The 19,985-nt window shown below is 39.3% G+C and overlaps 1 protein-coding gene across 4 annotated transcripts in view; it reads right to left on the reverse strand.

The window, feature by feature from the left end:
- Positions 1-19,147, reverse strand: part of miga2 (mitoguardin 2) — a 40,127-nt gene extending 20,980 nt beyond the window's left edge. Inside the window, exons 1-7 of one of the 4 annotated variants that reach the window (XM_033049141.1) lie at positions 19,074-19,147; positions 12,813-12,917; positions 10,066-10,191; positions 6,865-6,925; positions 5,109-5,298; positions 1,393-1,586; positions 1,121-1,238 (exon numbers count right to left, since the gene is read on the reverse strand). In XM_033049141.1, coding sequence (XP_032905032.1) covers positions 1,121-1,238; positions 1,393-1,586; positions 5,109-5,298; positions 6,865-6,891 — 529 coding nt within the window. In that variant the 5' untranslated portion in view covers positions 6,892-6,925; positions 10,066-10,191; positions 12,813-12,917; positions 19,074-19,147. The remainder of the gene's footprint in view (positions 1-1,120; positions 1,239-1,392; positions 1,587-5,108; positions 5,299-6,864; positions 6,926-10,065; positions 10,192-12,812; positions 12,918-19,073) is intronic. The other 3 variants (XM_033049140.1, XM_033049143.1, XM_033049139.1) reach the window with 3 other exon arrangements.
- Positions 19,148-19,985: the final 838 nt, after the last annotated feature.

A 19,985-nucleotide genomic window follows, 5' to 3' on the forward strand; every position in this document is an offset into this window, starting at 1 on the left:
TTAAACAACTGCCTGTTACCTGCATGCTTTCGGTTTCCATCTATGAAAGAAAAACAATTCTGAAACCTTGCATTAACTAATCAGTTTATTAACTATAAATTCTGGGCCCAAGATTGGACAATACAAAAATAGTAGAATGGGAGAAAAGTCTTGCTGACGGATCTTGTAAAGTGTGGAATAGATTCCTTTCCAGCTGCATGTTTTTGCATTAATGAGTTTTTTTATTTTTCCAGTCTTTCTTCCCACCCACTGTCTTGTAGGATTTATGCATAATTCATGTTTTGTGTGTTTGCCTCCAATGCTGCTGCAAGCAAGATTTTCATTGTATCTGTACCTCACTGCACCTGCTCATACTACATTATACCAGACGTGACTTACCCTTGACTTGCTAGAGAGGTCTCCAACCTGGACAGATATATGGATGTGAAGGGTTTAAGAGGACCATGGGCCTAATGCAGGCAAATGGGACTAGCCAAATATGCCAGATTGGTCGGCATGGACAAGGTGGGCTGAAGAGCCTGTTTCCATACTGTATGGCTCTCTGATTATGGCTTTTATTAAAGAAGACTAAAGAAGATAGCTCTGTTTATGCTACTAATGTAACTTTTAATGTACCAAAGGGAGACAAAAAAGAATTCATCCAAGTAATGATAATCTAGAATGCATTGGCTATAGGGTGGTTGGAGCACAATTTTCTTAAAGAAAATTGAGTGTAGTGTTAAAAAAGAAAATTGAATTTTGTGTGATGAGTGGGGATAAATAAACAGCTCTTTCAAAGACCTGGCGCAGGCACACTGGGCAGAATTATTTCCTTCCATGAACTGGTGATCAAAGAGCAAACCAACCACTCAGAGATGATCATTCAAGCAGAACTCATCCACTGTTTACGTCCGGCAATCAAATCTAGTTTTTGTTTAAAAAAGGATCCAAACATTAAAAATGCATTAAAAATTGTAAATAGATTTTTTTTTTCTTCCTTTAATGCAGAAACAAATAAGTTGTGGCTACAATATACTTAGGCTCGATCATTAAGTCAGCCTATCTAATCTACCTGCTAATGCATCTGTCCATTGATTCAAGTATAGGAAAGTAAGATTTGATTGCAACGAAAGCTTCCTACCCATAACATACAGGTTCTCAGCATTGGAATCCTCTGCTGTCTCATTCTCTTCCTGAACTAATCCAGCTTCCCACGCTTCAGTTGGCGAGCCTGGACTTGGCGTGTTTGCTGGTCGTACCTTTCAGTTATCATTTAATAAAAGAAAACCATAAATACACATTATAAATGACCAAAGTGAACATTTCTTACATCCTTTATAAATGAACAATTTTACAGAACAGGAAGCAGTCATTTTGACCATTATAACAGCAGTGACTCTCTGTGAAACATACCCAACTGGTCCTACTTCCTCCCAGAAATGTTTCATCTCCATAAGTTAATTGAAAAACAACAGAGTTTGAAATTTTCCTTACGGATGTTAGACTGTGTGAAGAGCTAGATCGCCTGCCTAGCACGCTGGAGGAAACTGCGCTGAGTGTATCGTTACTCTTACTTCCTGGGCTCTGCACTCTTCTAGGGGGCGTTGCTGCAGGGATGAGAGACATCAAGACAATCAGTCCGGCTGGAGTCTGCACACTAACCACCGTACAGTTAGATTAAATGAAACAAAGAAAATACATCTGGCTCCTTCACATTGAGAAATACATAACCCATTTGATGCCTTGGTGAACAAAAGCAAAAGTTACACAAGTGAGAGAAGCACAGATTTTCACTAGTGTGGGGGTGTTCTTTACATTGTTTTTTAAAATAAATGTATTCCCAGCATGTTATCACCTACACTGATTTGATCAACAGAGGAATCAGTGAGAAACATTGCAGAATATTTTCCCTTCACTTACTGTAAGCCAGGCCTTCCACAGGTTATGAATGCCTGACTAATGAACACCCACACATACGAACAAGGTCCCATACATAAGAGTGGGATCAAATGGGAATCAGTCTTTAAAAAAAACACAGCCAGAATATTACATATAACCTCCCCGTGGTAATCTGACACTGTTAATAAGAACACAGGCTGCCTGCTTCTTGCGGGCAACACAAAATAATTTACTTTGGAAACTGACAGGGCAATTGGTACTTGGGCAATGATACTCTATTAAGCAGTGTAACATTCACTGATGCTTCAAGGACATAGCAACCAAACATTGAATGTGGGACATCCCAATTCTGGACGATTGTAACAAGGCAGGATAAGACAATAAATAAATATTCACGGTAATTGGCCCTTTTTGAAACTCAAGATGAGATCGGGAAAGGCATTATGAGGCTTTCTCCTGCATTGACACATCATTAAGGATATATTCCTGCCATGTATTCAAGATAGGTCGATTATCAATTAATATTCTGGCTGGTTGCACACCCAGAGAACCATCAACATTGTAACAAAAGTAGTACATTTCAGAATTTTGCGCTCAGAACCCCTTGGACCAGCCAACAGTATTTGAATATTCAATGAGATTTTGCCAAATGGGATGTCCTCCAATTGTAAATATAAAAGTCTGCACAGTTTACACTAAAAATGTTAACGAATAAGTGCTTTTTAAGTAGAAGCTCTACTCAATTGCTTACTGTTATCTTGGTGAAAAGTATGTACTACAGTGACAGGAAAGGGAAAAGAGAAGATAAAGAGATTCTCTGAAGACCTACTTGTGTGAAAAAGATCTTTAACATCAACCAGTTGCAGCCTCCAGTGATTTATTCAGTCACAGCATCATTCTTTCTAATACTATACATAGAGTGATTTTGCATACTTTCTGACAAGGATAAAATCGACATATGGACATCTGTAAAAATGAAAGCCATTGGCAACCTAAAGAGGATCTGTATTTATCTAATGGTTTCCACTATCTTCTCAATTTTTAGGCTGGCTTCAGAGAGCACGCTAGATGAAGGGAGGTGGTTCAAGAATATTGTGGGGCTCTTTTCATTTTAACAAATACCCTTTTCAGAGGTGGACAACAAAAGCAAGGCATCATCATTATCCATTTCACTTACCCCGAGAACATTAAAAATCAGCCACCTACCAGGGAAGATTTGGAATTACAAGAGTCAGAGTAAACAATCAGAATATTCACTTACAGAGAATGATTAGTGAATCATACGAGTTCTTGCAATAATTTGGGCGATTTCAAGTACTATTTTTCATATACGTACCCACAAATCATTATTTTATCAAATTCAATTTCACAGTATGGTGGGGGGAGTTCAAACATAATTGGCCAGGGATGGACATCAGCATACAGCAGTAGAAAGCAAATATACAAAATAAAAAGTTATAAACACCATGAGAGCAGAAAGTGATACAGTTTTAAGTGCAAGCAGAATAAGACTGTGCAAAAAACAAAGGCAGATTCAGAAAGAATGCCAACACACATAGTACAGTGAGAGAGATTAGAGATTAGAGCTTTGTGGGAATAGGAGCTGGTGGTGATCAACGAAACAGAGTTCAAAAGGAGAAAGACTAGAAAATTAAAACAGGAAATGCTGGAAAAACTTAGCAAGCCAGGCAGTAAGCATGGAAAAATTAACGGATAACACTTCAGATCGAAGGTCCGTCATCAGAAAATCAATTTTCCTGGATGAAATGAAAAATAAATAAATAAAACGGTTAGAGTACAATGAAGAATGTATCCTTGTTCTGGAAAGAGAATGGATGAGTGGATGAACGGCAGAATTAATTTAAATTTAACAAAAAGGCACTGTCTTGTAAATGAAACTATTGTTTTGACAACCAAACGTGAAAAATAGAACAAGTCTACAGGAAAATGAAATGTGCAAAAACTACAGAGTAACAGTATTGGGGGACTTAAATTACCCCAGTATTAACTAGTATAATTTTCGAGAGGTTAGGAATTTCTGAAATGCATTCAGGAGAATTTATCTGAGGAGTACATTAACATCCCTACAACAAAGTAGGTATTATTATATCTGGTTGTGGGAAATGAAGTAGGTAAAATTTTGGTTGGAGATAATCTAATCACAGGTTTGGATTAATAACATGTAATAGCAAAGACATACCTTTGGTGTACCTAATTGGTTAAGGGCCAACATAGGGATTCAAGCCTGGGTAATGTGGAAGGAATGCTGTAAACTGAAGGAACCACTGTAAAGGCAGAGTGAGCAAATTGTCTGTAGGAATAGCAGATAAGATTGAATACTGGTTGGGGTTTTGTAGTCTCAGGTGATCCAACCGCAAGAGAAAATGGAAACTTACATGAAAAGATTGTCAACAAAATGAAATAGGATGCGGCACAACACGCAAAAGACCAGAAGAACACAAGAGGTGATATTTAAAGGGTCATTAACCTTATTGTTCACAAAGCAGAGAACAAATTAATGTTGACCTGTAACAGTGACTTAAATGCTGTGTCATTTTCATCTGCAGGTCATAGTGTTAGTAAACCTGGAAAAAGTTGCAGTATTAGTTAACCCTCCTAAATTGAATTACCCAAAAGTGTTAAATGAATGAAAGCAAAATATATCACAGGACCAGCCTTGGTGCCAGTACTATATGCAGTGTCTGAAGATGGAGGTAGGACAAATCATCACCACCATCCTCCCATCCCAACCCTCCTCTGTAAAGGGAGATTTCATCTCTCTAGGACATACTCCACTACATTACCTATCATAAAAAGAGGGAATAGTGAAGTAAATGAGCCTTTTGAAACTGAGATATACTTAAATTATCTCAGCATCCCAAGAATCCAGAACAGAAAATCTGCCAATCTCGCTGTTCCCAAGTGTTATCTCGATAGTTCTGCAACAAAGTGGATACTAAAGTGGACCACTTGGATACTAATAGTATCATTTATCGCAAAAAAAGGTTAGAACACAAAGTGCTAGAGTAACTCAGCGGTCAGGCAGCATCTCTGAGGATGCCCATGTCCTCCAGAAATGCTGCCTGACCTGCTGAGTTACTCCAGCATCATGTTATAATGTAAGATTCCAGCATTTGCAATTCCTGGTATCTCCATAAAAATAGGTTAGTTCCTTTTGGAAGAAAGTACAGAGGTTTGGAGTAAATAAACAAAATAGGATGACTTTTTACCTCTCCTTGAGGGTGCAAATTTCCCCAGAGCAGGCAGCTGCGCCTCCTTGCGTTTTTCCGCATCTTGCTTTTTCCTTCGCCGCCTCCTCTTCAGCTGGTGTGCTGTTAGGGCCAAGGCCACTGTGCCCAAAGCAGTTGCAAAAAGAACCTTCTTCAGCCCTGGAGATAGCTTCAGTTGCGAAAAGATGGACTTCAGATGGTATCAAAAAGAGACTTTTAGAATTCATCATTGCATTTTACATAAGAACAATAAAAAAATATTTAAACCACAGAAATAAGCCATTCAAATGCCTCATGCTTTTCTCTAATCTCCCTTCAATTTTTCTTCACTGGCTGGGTCATACACTCCATCTTTCCTTAATAGGAATTACAAGAAAAATGTGACATATATAAAGCATTAACACTCCATCCTGATAAAGTGTAACAATCCTAGTCTAAGTAAGTGAGGCGAGGAGGTAACTAGGCATCCAGCTAGGATAACAGTGAATTTAACAGCTGGGTTTTTATTCCAATTCAGTGGAGGGCTAATGATGTGATCATGAGCTGTGCATCGAGCAACCCATCTAAATTGACAAGCAGCACAGATGCCAGAATGCAGGGAAAGCAACGCAAATCTGCAAACACAACTGAGACCAAATGGTTTCGGACTCTCCAGGAATTAAACTGGGAAATGCACTAATTGGCAAGAGATTCTTATCCAGGAAGCCCTGGTACATCTGCCCTAGTTCCCCGAGATTCTTGAGACAATGAAACAACACAAAGAAGTTCATATGTATACAGCATCTTTCACTTCATCAGCATTTAAGTCACTGTATATCCAATGCTCTCCTGGGTTGCAGGTATGTTCAAGATCTACAACTGAGTTTGGACTCAAAAACCTCTGGGTTAACTCCAATTAATTCTCACACTTTGCCTGAAGGCAACAATCCATGCTGGGCAAAAGCTACATTGTCATAAAATACCAATGCATACAATGGTCACGGAAGGCAAAGGTATAAAGCAGAACATTTGTGATTACAACTGCTCATGATTAGAGATTATCAGGCATACTACGAGATACAGTAATGAGTTCTAATCTGTATCTGTTGTCAGTGAGGAAACAGGGGGAACCACCAGAGAATGAAACTGCTAGAGAATCAATCTATACCATTGGTTTTTCATTCCATTTTTCTTCAATTTATTGCTTCTGACAAAAAAGTATGCCATGTTCAAATTTCCACACGTAAAAAACCCCATCCTAAGTGGTTATGCAGAGACTGTCAAAGGTTCCAGAAGTCTATTTGAAGTTATCATCTTTTAACTGCCTTGATAATCATCTCCGTTGACAGGCAATTAAGGATAGATGACAAATGCATGTTTAGTTAGTAATGTCCACATTACGCATAGCGGAAACAATTCTCCATGCAAATATCTAAATGCAATATAGTCCTTTTTGTGAGCCTACTCCAAAATATGCTAATGAAAATGATTCAAAGAAATACATTGAAAAATCATTATATTTCGTTTGGTTTTATAATTAGTATTGAAATTTAAAAATGCACAAAACATTCATTTTTTTAAAAGTTTAAATAAATCACACATGCACAGTAATCAAGTAGGCAAGCCAAGTTTCTTAGATTAATTTGATTACATTTGAAGCATTTAAATATAGATTTCAAATGACAAACAAAAGTTGTGGTAGTCATAGAAATTTTGTTCTAAATAAATAGCAACACTCAACTCCGCTGCTAACTTGATAGTAACTGTCAACACTCACATGAATCAGCAACTCAAGACTCACCATCTTAGTGGAATTATAAAATCCCACTGTAAATTGGCTGCAAAAACAAGTGAGAATTGCAATCAGAATTTTAAAAATTAAAAATTGAGCTGTTGAATCATGTTGACTTGTAAGTTCTCAATGATATGCAATAAAGCCTATTATACAGATGGTCTATTGCCTCTGTAACTTGGGTTTGAATGCAGCCAGTTGCTGGTAAGATTAAATCTGTTTTTCTTTCTTTACTTTGAACGTTCTTTGTGAATGACTTTGGACAGACTCAATCCAGTTCTATGTTTGGAAATCTCAATTAAGAATGACTAATCTCAGTTATGTAAAAATGGAAAAGGTACCTTTTAGACACCTTTGTCAAAACAGAGTCTGAAAGTTTTACACAGTGTAAAGTGCATGAAGGAATTGTTCCAGCTAAACTATAGGCTGTTAGGGTGTAGAAGACCGTTAGAAATTGGAACTTGAACAAACTCAATCCATTAGGAATACATATTTCAAAAGGTAAATATGTATGTAATATGTAATATGTAATATAGCCAGTTCATTGGCTATATTTAAGAGGGGGTTAGATGTGGCCCTTGTGGCTAAAGGGATCAGGGGGTATGGAGAGAAGGCAGCTACAGGATACCAAGTTGGATGATCAGCCACGATCATATTGAATGGCGGTGCAGGCTCGAAGGGCCGAATGGCCTACTCCTGCACCTATTTTCTATGTTTCTATGTAAAAGGCTGCAGACAAATGACTTCAGCCAGCATAGGTACAATGGCTTCCTTCTGTCTACTGGTACTTGGAAATAAATCCATGTGCTATTGCTACTATCATCTCCACTCCTTCTTTTGATGAGTGCAAAACCTCTGCAACAGTTAAATTTGATTTATTCTCCACATTAACATTACTCAGGCCAGAAAGCAGATGAGAAATTGGGAGAAAACTTGACATGGAAAAGAAAAGCGTGTGTGTGCGCATGCGTCATTTACCACCTGCCGACACTCAGAAGGCAGCTTCACATGTCAACATTCGGTCAAGCAACTAGAAGGTAACTAAATAATAATTGTAGTGGCTTGATTAGATTATTAATGGAAGAAGTTCCATCAAGGAGACAATTCCAACTGTAAATAGGTGGAGGGGACTAATAGAAAGTAAAAATGAAAAAAGGGAGTACACTATATTTTTAAAGAAACAATGAGAAATGCCTCATATCTGTGTTTTTCTCAAGGCTAATTTAACCAGGATTACACAGAAAAAATCACAAACTGAAAAATCTGCACATAATTATATGCAAACAGATAATTCTACTCTGCAAAGTGTACAAGACTCATGGTTAATGCAGGGGAGATTAGATAATACATTTTGCAGCTCATTTGTCTGAGTGAAAAACATATGTTTTCAGGTTTGTGCTGCTTCTGGCTAGGAACCCAGATGAGAGATAGCACCTGGGTTGCAAACACACAGTTTCTAGTAGTCAGCCATTGAAGCACTTGACTACACAGAAACAAAGTCAGTGAATCCAAGTCAAAATAGATTCCTCAGCCAAGGTGTTGGAGGAGTGACCTTATCATTCATTTAGCTACTAGTGAAAGAGAACTACACGTTTAAATACATCCTATTGAAAGTGTAATATCATATCTTCCTCCTGCTCATCTATTCCAAAACTAAAATTTATAGAACCATAAAAATAAATAACAACAATTAACTTTAGAAATTGTGTTCCAGATACAAGAGCATCATAAACATAACAGAATTGTTCGGTTGGTCTTTTGTTATTTTTTGTTTTGTCAAATGCTTGCAATTCAAATTTGGCAAACTAAATTAAAAAGCAATCCAAGGTGACTGGGCTGGACACTGGTGCCCAAAAATAAGAAAAATGAGACCGTGGAACTTACTACTGCAAGATATGGCCGAGGAAAATAGTAAAGATCCAGAAAGGTGAAACAGAATTAATACAAGAGAGACGATTGAGTTGAAGGATTTCTCATTTGGATCATAAAGTGAATAGGATGGGAGAGAGCAAATGTGGAGTATTACCTTCTGTGGTCCATTTCTATGCTATCAATGCAACAAATTCAAAACTGCACAAACCCAGAAGGAAAAGATGAAAGAGTTATCAACATGAGCCATGTGGATTTTCAACAGAATTAGCTGGAATAAAGTCTTATGTATTGTTATGGATATTTGGCCAAAGGTACTTAAATAGATTCTAATTCTGGCTCAATTTAACACAAAACAAAACATAGGGTCTAATTTAACAACTCTGAAAATTATACTGGAACGGAGTTATTAAGAGATTGCATCATGAAGGTTAGAAAATATGAAATGGCTACTTTCAAATAAACATTTTTGAGTAGATTCTAATTGATATTTCATATGAAATGTTTTAAAGTACTAATTAATATCATACAGTCTGAAATACTATTTGTAACATTACATAATCTATGATCAGCCAAATAAATATTGCTTGCAGCACTAATTAGACCGTGCATCCCCTCCCCATTCTAAGTGTAGCATCTCACTAGTTAAAATACATTCCCTAGAATTTACAGTAGAGTAACTAGCCTTTAATGAAAGTTCCTCTTTTTACGTTCCTTGCATCTCATCCAATCTCATTCCATGTCAGCATAGCATTTTACCAACTTTCTTTCTCATAAACTTAGCAAATTTGTTCAAGAATATTTTGTTCAACCACTACTTGTGATAGCAATTTCTAGATATTCACAGCACTCCAGATAAATAATTCAGGAGAAACCGCTTTATTGCATTTGTTAGTGACTATGATACGTCACTGAATCAAAAAGATCCAGTTCTGATACTGGTCTGTGATGAGTTAGTCCGACACAACCTCATATTAGGGCAACGGGCATGGAGCTACTGTAATTGTCTAACTGTTAAGTGTTAGAAGAGGACAATTAACCTGGCATTGATGAGGGTGGAAATTCAGTGCAACTGGCTGCAATATCAAATTTGGAAAATCTCGTATTTTTAAGAATTTAAATCATAAATACAAAATTAAGTAAAAGTCAAAAAAGTGAACTTGGCGTACCTACTTCAAAGACAGAATCATGCAGGACATGCAATCCAATTGCGAGGACAGGTGACGGCACAAAATCAAGACTTCATCCTTCACCTGCCTTTGCCCACCTCGAAAATGGAAGATAGAAATGGAATTGCCCCACTGGATGTCAACATACCTGCCCAAATGTAGAGTACAGGAAAACTGGAATCTCAGCCACAGTCATCACCAGGGCTTGGATAAGGGATACCCCGTCTGCTCTCCTCAACGACATTGTGCACAGTGGTTAACTGCTCCTGTATGTCTGCAAAGCAAGCATCTGGTTGCTGAGATTTTTGTGCAGTTACCATGGACCAGCAAACTGAGATGATTGGGTAAGTATGGGACACTGTTCGTAAATTCTGCATTGGAAACCCAATAGGTGAAATGGGAGGTAGTGATAATGGTAGAAGACCTACAGTCGCACTCTTCACCTTCCTTCCAATTTCAACAGTTGGGCTGCTGAATAATGTAGGCTGTATAGTAACTATCATAGGATATACTATCCTTATGTATACTTACAACAAGATTAAGATCTGGTTTAATTTCAATATGATTAAGATTTTAGCTTTCTTTCATTTATATGTAGTTGTATACAGCTAGAAGCAATCAAAAGTCACTCATTACTGACTTAAGTCAGAATTTGGATGATATTTAGAAGCAGCTTTGTCAACAAGAATGTTTAACCTGGGGTCAACAGTATTCCCGATAACAAGGAAATGGGTATCAACAAACAGCAACAATCAACAGATTTGTTAATAAAATGAATTGCGACTCTCATCACATGTAGCAAAACACCAAAGGTTACAAGGAAGATTGTGAATGAACATAACTTCAGTGTTTTTCCCACAATTCACGGAGAGACAAGACCAAATGGCCCAATAAAGACGAAAGCAGAAAAACACATATTATTGTTTATTCCTCCAGATTTTTGTCAATTTTTGCTCAGTTGAGATAAATAACAAGTTCAAAATGTTGCAGATTTGAAAGAGATTACGTAGAAGGTATGGGTAAAAAGCTGCATGGGTCTCATTCAAGGCCATGGAAAGATTTTTTTTTAATTTGACTAGTTAGGATTAAAAGGGTAGTCAGGTACTAAACACAAGCAAAGTCATTAATTTCAACTGGATGCTTAAATTGCAATATTTTTCTTCCAGCGCACATGCAAGAACCTTTATTGACTCATATGACCTTACCAATATTTCCCAATCAATATTTCTTCCTGAGCCTTGCCTAACACAGTCTGATGTAGTGCTCGGGAATTTTTAATTGTGAAATTACAATGTCCTTTCACAACCTCTGAATCAATTTTTCATGGATTCACTGGTGTGACAATGGCTGACAAATGCAATGTAGACTTGCCCAGAACTGACCAATATTCAAGTCATACAATCAAGTACAAGTAAGATATGTGTCTAAAAGAAACTGTCCCATACTTCAGTTAATTGAGCACCAACATATCATGCATCACTTACCCCTCTTCTGTTGACAACGAGAAACTCACCATGGATTGAACACAGATTGAATATAAACAAGATGTGAAGCAAATCTTTATTAGTAAGGGCATCAAAGGTTATGGGGAGCAGGCAGGAGAATGGGATTGAGAGGGAAAGATAGATCAGCCATGATCGAATGGCAGAGTAGACATAATGGGCCAAATAGTCTAATTCTGCTCCTATGTCTTATGATCTTTCAAATACAGATAACTAGTTGTATTTGCCAAAAAGGCACGTTGGAAGGAATTGTGTGCTTGACCTGGATCGGGGCAGCACATAAAGACAATTTTGTAGAGCAGTGGCAAGTTTCTCAAACGAGTCAGTTTATTCATGGCCTTTACAGCACATACTGGGCAACAGTTAGAGAATCCAAATTGCTTCACTGATTTGTAGCACCCACTGCCCTTTTATATCCTTGAGACACAATAGTTCCATGCAGATTTTATATTTATGAAATTATTCAGTGATCAACGTTCCTTTCTGGTTTTTCATCTGTTTCACCTCCCCACCCAGAGTTATCTTTAATCTTCAATTCCCTGTTATTTACAAACCATTCTGTGTTAAAAAGTGACTTTTCTTTTCTTGCGATCGGTTTTATTGCCCTCAGCTTGGTTTGCAACCTCCTAGGTTTATTTTTACCCCAACTAACTATGCCTTGTAATCGGAACACTTCCTAAATCTATTTATTGCTTCTCTTAAAATGACCTTCGCTATGTTGGCCATCTTGTCCGTGATCCTTCCCCAGTATGAAAATGCTTGGGTTGAACGTGTTATATACATGCCCAAGTTTCTTATGTTATTCTGATGTTGTTATTATAAGAATTTCCAACATCACAGTACAAAGTGGAAAATCAACAGCTCAGCCATATCATTTATTGAAACTACTTAAGCCAAAGGTATAACCAGGAAAGAAGATTTCAAATATCCATATCCACTATTTCAAAAGAATGGTAACAAGGTTCTTAACCTATAATTCTCCAATCCAGCATTATTTGCACATTTTCCAATTTTCTGCATAAAGGCTTAATTTGTAATCAGAAAATGTTCAGTAGTCTGACTCAAAGGGCCACAACGAATAAAATGTATGGTAGACACAAAAAAGCTGGAGTAACTCAGCGGGACAGGCAGCATCACTGGAGAGAAGGAATGGATGAAGTTTCTGGTCGAGACCCTTCTTCAGATTGTATGTATAAAATGTTCAGAATAAAATGTATACTCTTTTTGAGTCATTAGAATGGAACACCAATTGTCAATTGTCCCATGCTAAATTGGTTAAAATCAGGTAATCTACTGTGAAGGCTCATGGTTGGTCACTAACAAAGTTTTAAGTAACTTGTTGCTGAATTAATGCAAAGAATGACATTAAGAAAATGTCCTGAGTATACAGTACCTGAAACAAAGTGCGAGGCTCACTTCCCACAATCACACCAGATATCTTCGGCCTCAGGGTTGTAGGAATTCAGATCATGGTTTGACAGAGAATAAATGGTAGATGCTGTTATGAAAAAGAAACAAAAAAAGTTGTCAAGTGTAAGAACTGTTACAACTTCTAACTTTTAAATTCAAAACCCAACCACGAATATAAATAAATGAGATGCTGATGTAACAATCTGAGGAACTGCTGCTGGAAAAAATTGCTATTCCTGTTCTAATAAAACTGAGTTACATTAAGTTCCTTGTAGTACAGCTAGCTAAGGGATAATAATCTTATAGGCGTGTGTAAAAATCACGACGGAAATTGATACGGTGGATGCAGTGCTTCTTTACCCAGGGTAGGGGAATCAAGAACTAGATGACATGGGTTTAAGTGAGAGGGGAAAAATGTAATAGTAACTCCAGGAGCAACTCCCTCACTCAGAGGATGGTGGGTATTTGGAACGAGCTGCAAAATACAAATGAGTTGTAGCCTTGGCTGGGTTTCTGATTGGAAGCTGGTTCCTCCCTGTCTGGAGACTCAAGAATGAGTTACTGTAGCCTCAGGATTAAGGTTGGCCTATCACGAATGAAATAAGTGTTTTTACCATGCTAAATGTGCACCTGCACCCCTACCCCCGCTGCCGCCCCATCCCTCCACCACCACACCATACACCCACCTCACCAACTAAGTTGTGAACGTTTGGAATTATCTCCTATAGGGCGATTTGGCTAATCAGTCTGTGAAAATAGTCAAGACTGAGATTAAAAGATAGGAATCTGAGGGGCATCTTTTTCCACTCAGAGGATGGTAGGTATATGGAACCACCCGCCACAGGAAATAGTTGAGGCAAGTACTATAACAGCATTTAAAAGACACTTGGATTGGTACATGGATAGGAAATGGATAGAGGGAAATGGACCAAGCACAGGCAAATGGGATTTAGGCAAATGCCCTAATAAAGATGGAGCACCATAATGCAATCACATGCACCATTAACATAGAAGAAAGTCGTCTTAAATGCTTCACCAATATGTAACCATACAAGAAAAGGACGTCAAGTCAAAGGAGGAAATATTAAAGAATGAATGTTCAAATTTTTTTTTAAAGTATGGTTTAGGGAGGAAATTCAAGAGCATTGGGCTTCAACAGATCATGAAGAGACCACCAATGGAACTGTTATCTACTCAGTCCAATATGAAACAGGTAAAATATTAAAATATATTACAAAAATCAAGAACTATGTGAAATTCAAAAATAACACAACTACATAAGGTAAAAATCAAAAGATGAAAATCTAATAATACTTAAATGAAACAAACCACCCCTAGTTGTAGGCTCCTGCTAGCTGGTGAAGCTACACTGGTGTAATTCAATAAAGTAGCTCAAATTGCATACCGAGCGATGAGATGCAAATGTCAACTGATCCCCATTCTTTGATGCAAGATGTCTGACATTGTAAAAGGAGAAGGTCAACTACCTTCCATTCGTTATAATTTGCCTCAAGAGAGGCACATCTCACCTCTGATGTTTTCATCCCAATCTTCAAAGATAAAGGTTTTGGCAGTAACCTAACACAATTCTATGGCTCTGTCAGCCTCTCTCTGTGCCATTCAGCTCCTGCACCAAATCTCCCTTCCCCCTCCCCCACACAAGCAAGCACCCAGTTACCCATTGCATAAAACACCTTGAACTCCATGTGTCAGAAGAAGGATCTCAACCCGAAACTCCACATCATTTATTTTCTCCAGAGACGCTGCCTCATCCGCTGAGTTACTCCAACTATTTGTGTCTGTCTTCGGTTTAAACCAGAATCTGCAGTTCCTTCCTACACATCCTATCCAATTCTCTCTTGTTTGACTGCAACAAAGCATCTCAGACATTTCCTACTTTAAAAAGATTTTGTACAAGTACAAGATTTATTTTATGCTACTATTTTATTGCAGCGTAGAATGCTCTGCGACATGGAATTGCTCGGGACACCAACGTATCCTTCAGGGGAAAATGGATAAACATTTATTTGAATTATTAACAGAATGACTAAGAACTGGAGGAGGGCAATTAGCTCATGTAAAAATCACCAGGTACAGAAATAGAATAACCTCCTTTGGAGCTGTTCCACCTCTGTTCTTTTTTATTTCTGGTGTTTTGCATCTATCCTGCTCAAATTTGGAAGTAGGGTGGAGTCAAAAGTCAAGACTGTTTAACTATCAAATGTACCAAAATAGCACAATTCAATTTTTACTCGTAATAAGGGAATGGTACAGACAGAGGAACCAATTAATTAGTTATCTTAACTGGGAATTTACAAAAAGAGAAAATAAGGAGGCAGCTTGTGACACTGGCAGCAGAAGATTTTGTTCCCTCTGATGATAGCCAGTTAGCTTATTTAAACATTGAAAAATTAATTCCTGTAAATAGTTTGGTATAAAATCTGTAAGTCTGCAAATCTGATAGTAAAGGGATCAAATAACTGAGCAAACGTGGGATAAATAAATCAGACCCCAGACTGATGCCATGTTAATTTTACACAGAACAACAAATCACTGCACGTGTGCTGGGGAGGAACTCAAGGGATTTAGATATTTTATAAGTAGCTCTGAAGACAAGCCTGAATAACTCCCAGAGCCAGGCATTTCCCAAGTGCATACCCAGCAAATGAACATAACCCTGACCAGGCTGCATTACGAAGAATTGTAAACAGGCTTTTGATAATACTACTGCAAATGCATTGCTGCCTCTCTGCAAAATGTCAGGCACATTCTATACATGTTTTAAAAGTGTGCTATTTGCCACACTAAGTTGTTATATTTTGTCCTCACTGACCCCATCTCATTATTAACATCATTTTGCGAGTAATTTTATAAAATAACACTCCCTTGATGTATTTTACTGCAGCAGTGAATTATAAATGAAAGTTTCCATTTTCTGTTTCTGTCTAGGAAGCAACTGCAGATGCTGGTTTAAACCAGACCCTTCTTCAGACTGGAGAAGGGTCTCGACCCGAAACGTCACCCATTCCTCTCCAGCGATGCGGCCTGCCCCGCTGAGTTACTCCAGCTTTTTGTATCTATCTTCTGTTTCTGTCTGTTTACTGTACTAATTAGACACAAGGAACTGCCAATGTTGGTTTCCAAATGTGCTGAAGTAACTTAGCGAACCAGGCTACATCTCATAAGTTCATATGTCATAGGAGCAGAACCAGGCCATTCGGCCCATCAAGTCTACTCCGCCATTCAATCATGGCTGATCTATCTTTCCCTCTCAACCCCATTCTCCTGCCTTCTCCCCGTAACTCCTGACACCCGTACTAATCAAGAACCTCTGGAAAACATGGTGGACTCAACAGAGAATAAAATAAAGTTGAGGTCCATTGCATATTCTCCAGATATGCTGCTTGACCATCTGAGTTACTCCAGTACTTTGTAACTAAATTAGAATTACTTAATTGATCATAGCCACTTGGAGACATCCAGAGGTCATGAATATAATTTTACTTGTCAATGTGCTGTAGCAGATTGCATCTCAGGTACAGCCAATAATGACCAAACACATCTGTACAAACAACCCAACTCCTGCTGGGATTTTGATACCGACCTGAGCAGCAATTTAAGTTCAGGCTAAACGCTGCAACCTTGTAATCCACTTGCTGACCGCACATATGATGCCGAGCCAAATGTACTTGAAGCACACTAAAAATATAATTAATCATTCATTGCACTTTAACCTGGTGCCTTTTCAAGGCAATGTGCACAAAACATCCAGGAACTTGGAACTCAAGAGCAACCCAGCCAATTAGATGATAACCACAAAACAAAGTGTCACACAAAAAGGATTAAAGGAGTTAATGTTTGTGGTAAGTTGCAAGCCATTCATCTCAGCCACAAGCCAGACGTTCCTGCCACAAACATCGTCAGCTGCTTGGTCAATTAGCTTACTTCAATCATTAGGTTAGAAGTAGGATGCTCACTGACGACTGCACAATGTTTCAGAACCATTTGCAACTTCTCAGGGAAATGAAGCAGTCCATAAATAAATGCAGCAAGGCGTAGACAATATCCTGGATCGAGCCGACAGGTGGTAAGTAACAGATGGTAAGAAACAGCTATCACCGCCGGACATTCAATGGCATCACCATCACTTGGGCTGCACGGTGTCATAGCGGAAGAGCTACTGTTTAACAGCGCCAGAGACCCAGGTTCGATCCTGACTACGTCTGTACAGAGTTTATATGTTCTCCCCGTTACCCGAGTGGATTTTCTCTGAGATCTTCGGTTTCCTCACACACTACAAAGACGTACAGGTTTGTATGTTAATTGGCTTGGTGTAAATGTAGGTTGTGCCTAGTGTGTGTAGGATGGTGTAGGATGGTATTGGTATGCAGGGATCGCTGGTCGATGTAGACTCAGTGGGCTGAAGGTCCCGTTTCCGCGCTGTATCTCTAAATTTAAATTCAACTAAACTAGTCAATAATGCTTTATTTGTCGCATATGCAACTGCAGAGTGAAATTCCTTTTGCAGATTTTACACATGTAGGCGCCACCATTTTTGGGTCCATTATTCAAAGTCCAAAGTCCTGTCGGCCATCTTTGTGCCCAGGGGCGCCACCTGTACTGAACCTTCCACCAAGAATTACCCTTGACCAGAAACGAACTGGAGTAGCCATATACGCAAGGTGACTACAAGAGCAGGTCCGACGCTAAGAACACTGCAGTGAGTAACCCACCTCCTATCTCTCCAAAGTTTCTTCACGAGCTACAAAGCTCGTCAGGAGTGTGATGGAATACTCTCCACTTGCCCGGAGGAGTGAAACTTCAACAGTGCTCAAGAAACTCAACACTGTACAGGACAGCCTGCTTGCCCGGCACATCCCATCAACAACCGACGTTCAGTAGCAGCGGTTTGCACCATCTATAGGATGCACCCACCATGACTCCTTAGACAACACCGCTCAAACCCATAATTTGGGTGTTTGGGTAATTTGTGACGTAATGTATTCCTTGCACTGTTTATGCAGGACTTTTGTGTGCGCCCATACAATTGCTCCAGCAGCAAACTCTTAGATGTAACAATGCCAAGCTGAATGCTCTTTCTATACCTTGAACAAGAGGTAGAGATTCCAAGGGGGTCACATTGATGCTGCATTTCAAGATGTTGTGCGTATACTTGAATCAATTCCTCTGTCCACCTGGCAATCTCTAGCAATGGCAGAGTACTCAAATAAAGTTGCTGCATGCAAACTTGTCTGAAGAAGAGTCCCGTCCTGAAACATCACCTGTCCATTCCTCCACAGATGCTGCCTAACCCACTAATCCTCCAGCACTATGTTTTTTTGCTGCATGCAAGCAAGCTGTCCCCTATCATATGTTTCAATAGCAATGCTTCAAAAATAAAAGGGAATTTGTCAGCTGAATAGTTGTTTGAATATTCCAAGATTACAAAGCCACTTCAGAATACATCTATTAAAAATAATTGTAAACTATACACCAAGAACAGCATAGATTCATGAAGAAACTATGGTTATTTGAAGGAGCCCGAAATATTCTGGTTTCCTTCCTACTTTCTCATTCGCAACTAGGGGAAAACGCACGTACAAACCCGCACATCTTTGGGATGTGGGAGGAAATCAGAGAACACGGAGGAACCCCACACAACAGGGAGGACTCCACACAGACAGCACCCAAAGTTACAATCAAACCTGGGTCTATAGCACCTTTGAGGCAGCAGCAGCAGCTGCTCTACCAACTGTGCACTCCCTAGAATCTGGAGTTTGTTCCTAGATTTCTATTTTTAAGCAGTCGATCTAAACAATTGCAAATGTGAAGGTTCAACGAGGTAAATGGCAGTGTGGACAGGACACTCAACGCATACAAAGCCGTGAACTTCACACCAAAGGACAGATCAACCTCCCTCAAAGCTACCAGTCACTAGGTAAGAAAGAATAAGTCACTATTTTATCACAACCACCTCCCATTTTAACAGAACATAAAACTCAGACCAAATTCCAGCACAAAAATCAAGAGGCATTTCACCCTGCTAATAAATGACTCGTATGTTAATAATTAAATTGACGAGTTGCTACCCAAATCTGCTCCTCCTATGTCTGTGGAATGGGAAGATCGACCTTAAAAGAGGAAGATTTCAATAGATAATTTTAAATGGAAATTATTTTTTTATTGGCAATCGGAGTTATTTTCACAGCTAATCTACAGCCAACAGGGTCTGTTTTTCACTCACCGACCCTGACTGCTCCCCTCTCTTGTCATGGCCGTAGAGGACGACTTCGAAACCTAACATGCTGGCCGGAAGCCGTGCGGATTGACGGCCCGATTCGCCAATGCGCTGGAGGGGGTAGGAGACGAGGCCAATAGCGGCGCTGCGGAGGCGGGATCTTCCCGCAGGCAGGTTTGGTTGAGAGTCCAGAGCGGGAACGATTCGTTTGACGTCATCGTTTACGGCGGGCAGTCGTTGGGGAAGTGTGTGATTGGCAGGTTGATGGGCCAATCATGCCGAGGTTGCGCTGTTTTCCCCGCCCCCCTTGCAGGTGAGAGACTGACAGGTGACCATCCCTTCTTCAGCCTGTCAGGAGAGAAGGAGAGGGAGAGGGTACAAATAATAATAATAATGGATGGGATTTATATAGCGCCTTTCTAATACTCAAGGCGCTTTACATCGCATTATTCATTCACTCCTCAGTCACACTCGGTGGTGGTAAGCTACTTCTGTGGCCACAGCTGCCCTGGGGCAGACTGACGGAAGCGTGGCTGCCAATCTGCGCCTACGGCCCCTCCGACCACCACCAATCACTCACACACAATCACACACATTCACACGCAGGCAAAGGTGGGTGAAGTGTCTTGCCCAAGGACACAACGACAGTATGCACTCCAAGCGGGATTCGAACCGGCTACCTTCCGGTTGCCAGCCGAACACTTAGCCCATTGTGCCATCTGTCGTCCCGAGCATGCAAAGAGCATGCAATCACAAATATTTGAATAGATTCCACTATTTCTATTCTTTTTTTGTGTCTATCTACATTTTCTAACGTTGTTTCACAATTGGCTATATTGTTACAACGAATAGAGGCACAAGAGGAATTGAGGTGAATTGTGGTGAATCGAGGACCATAGGACATAGGGTTAAGGTGAT

The sequence above is a fragment of the Amblyraja radiata genome, chromosome 32, assembly GCF_010909765.2.
Source record: "Amblyraja radiata isolate CabotCenter1 chromosome 32, sAmbRad1.1.pri, whole genome shotgun sequence".
Classification (NCBI taxonomy): domain Eukaryota; kingdom Metazoa; phylum Chordata; class Chondrichthyes; order Rajiformes; family Rajidae; genus Amblyraja; species Amblyraja radiata.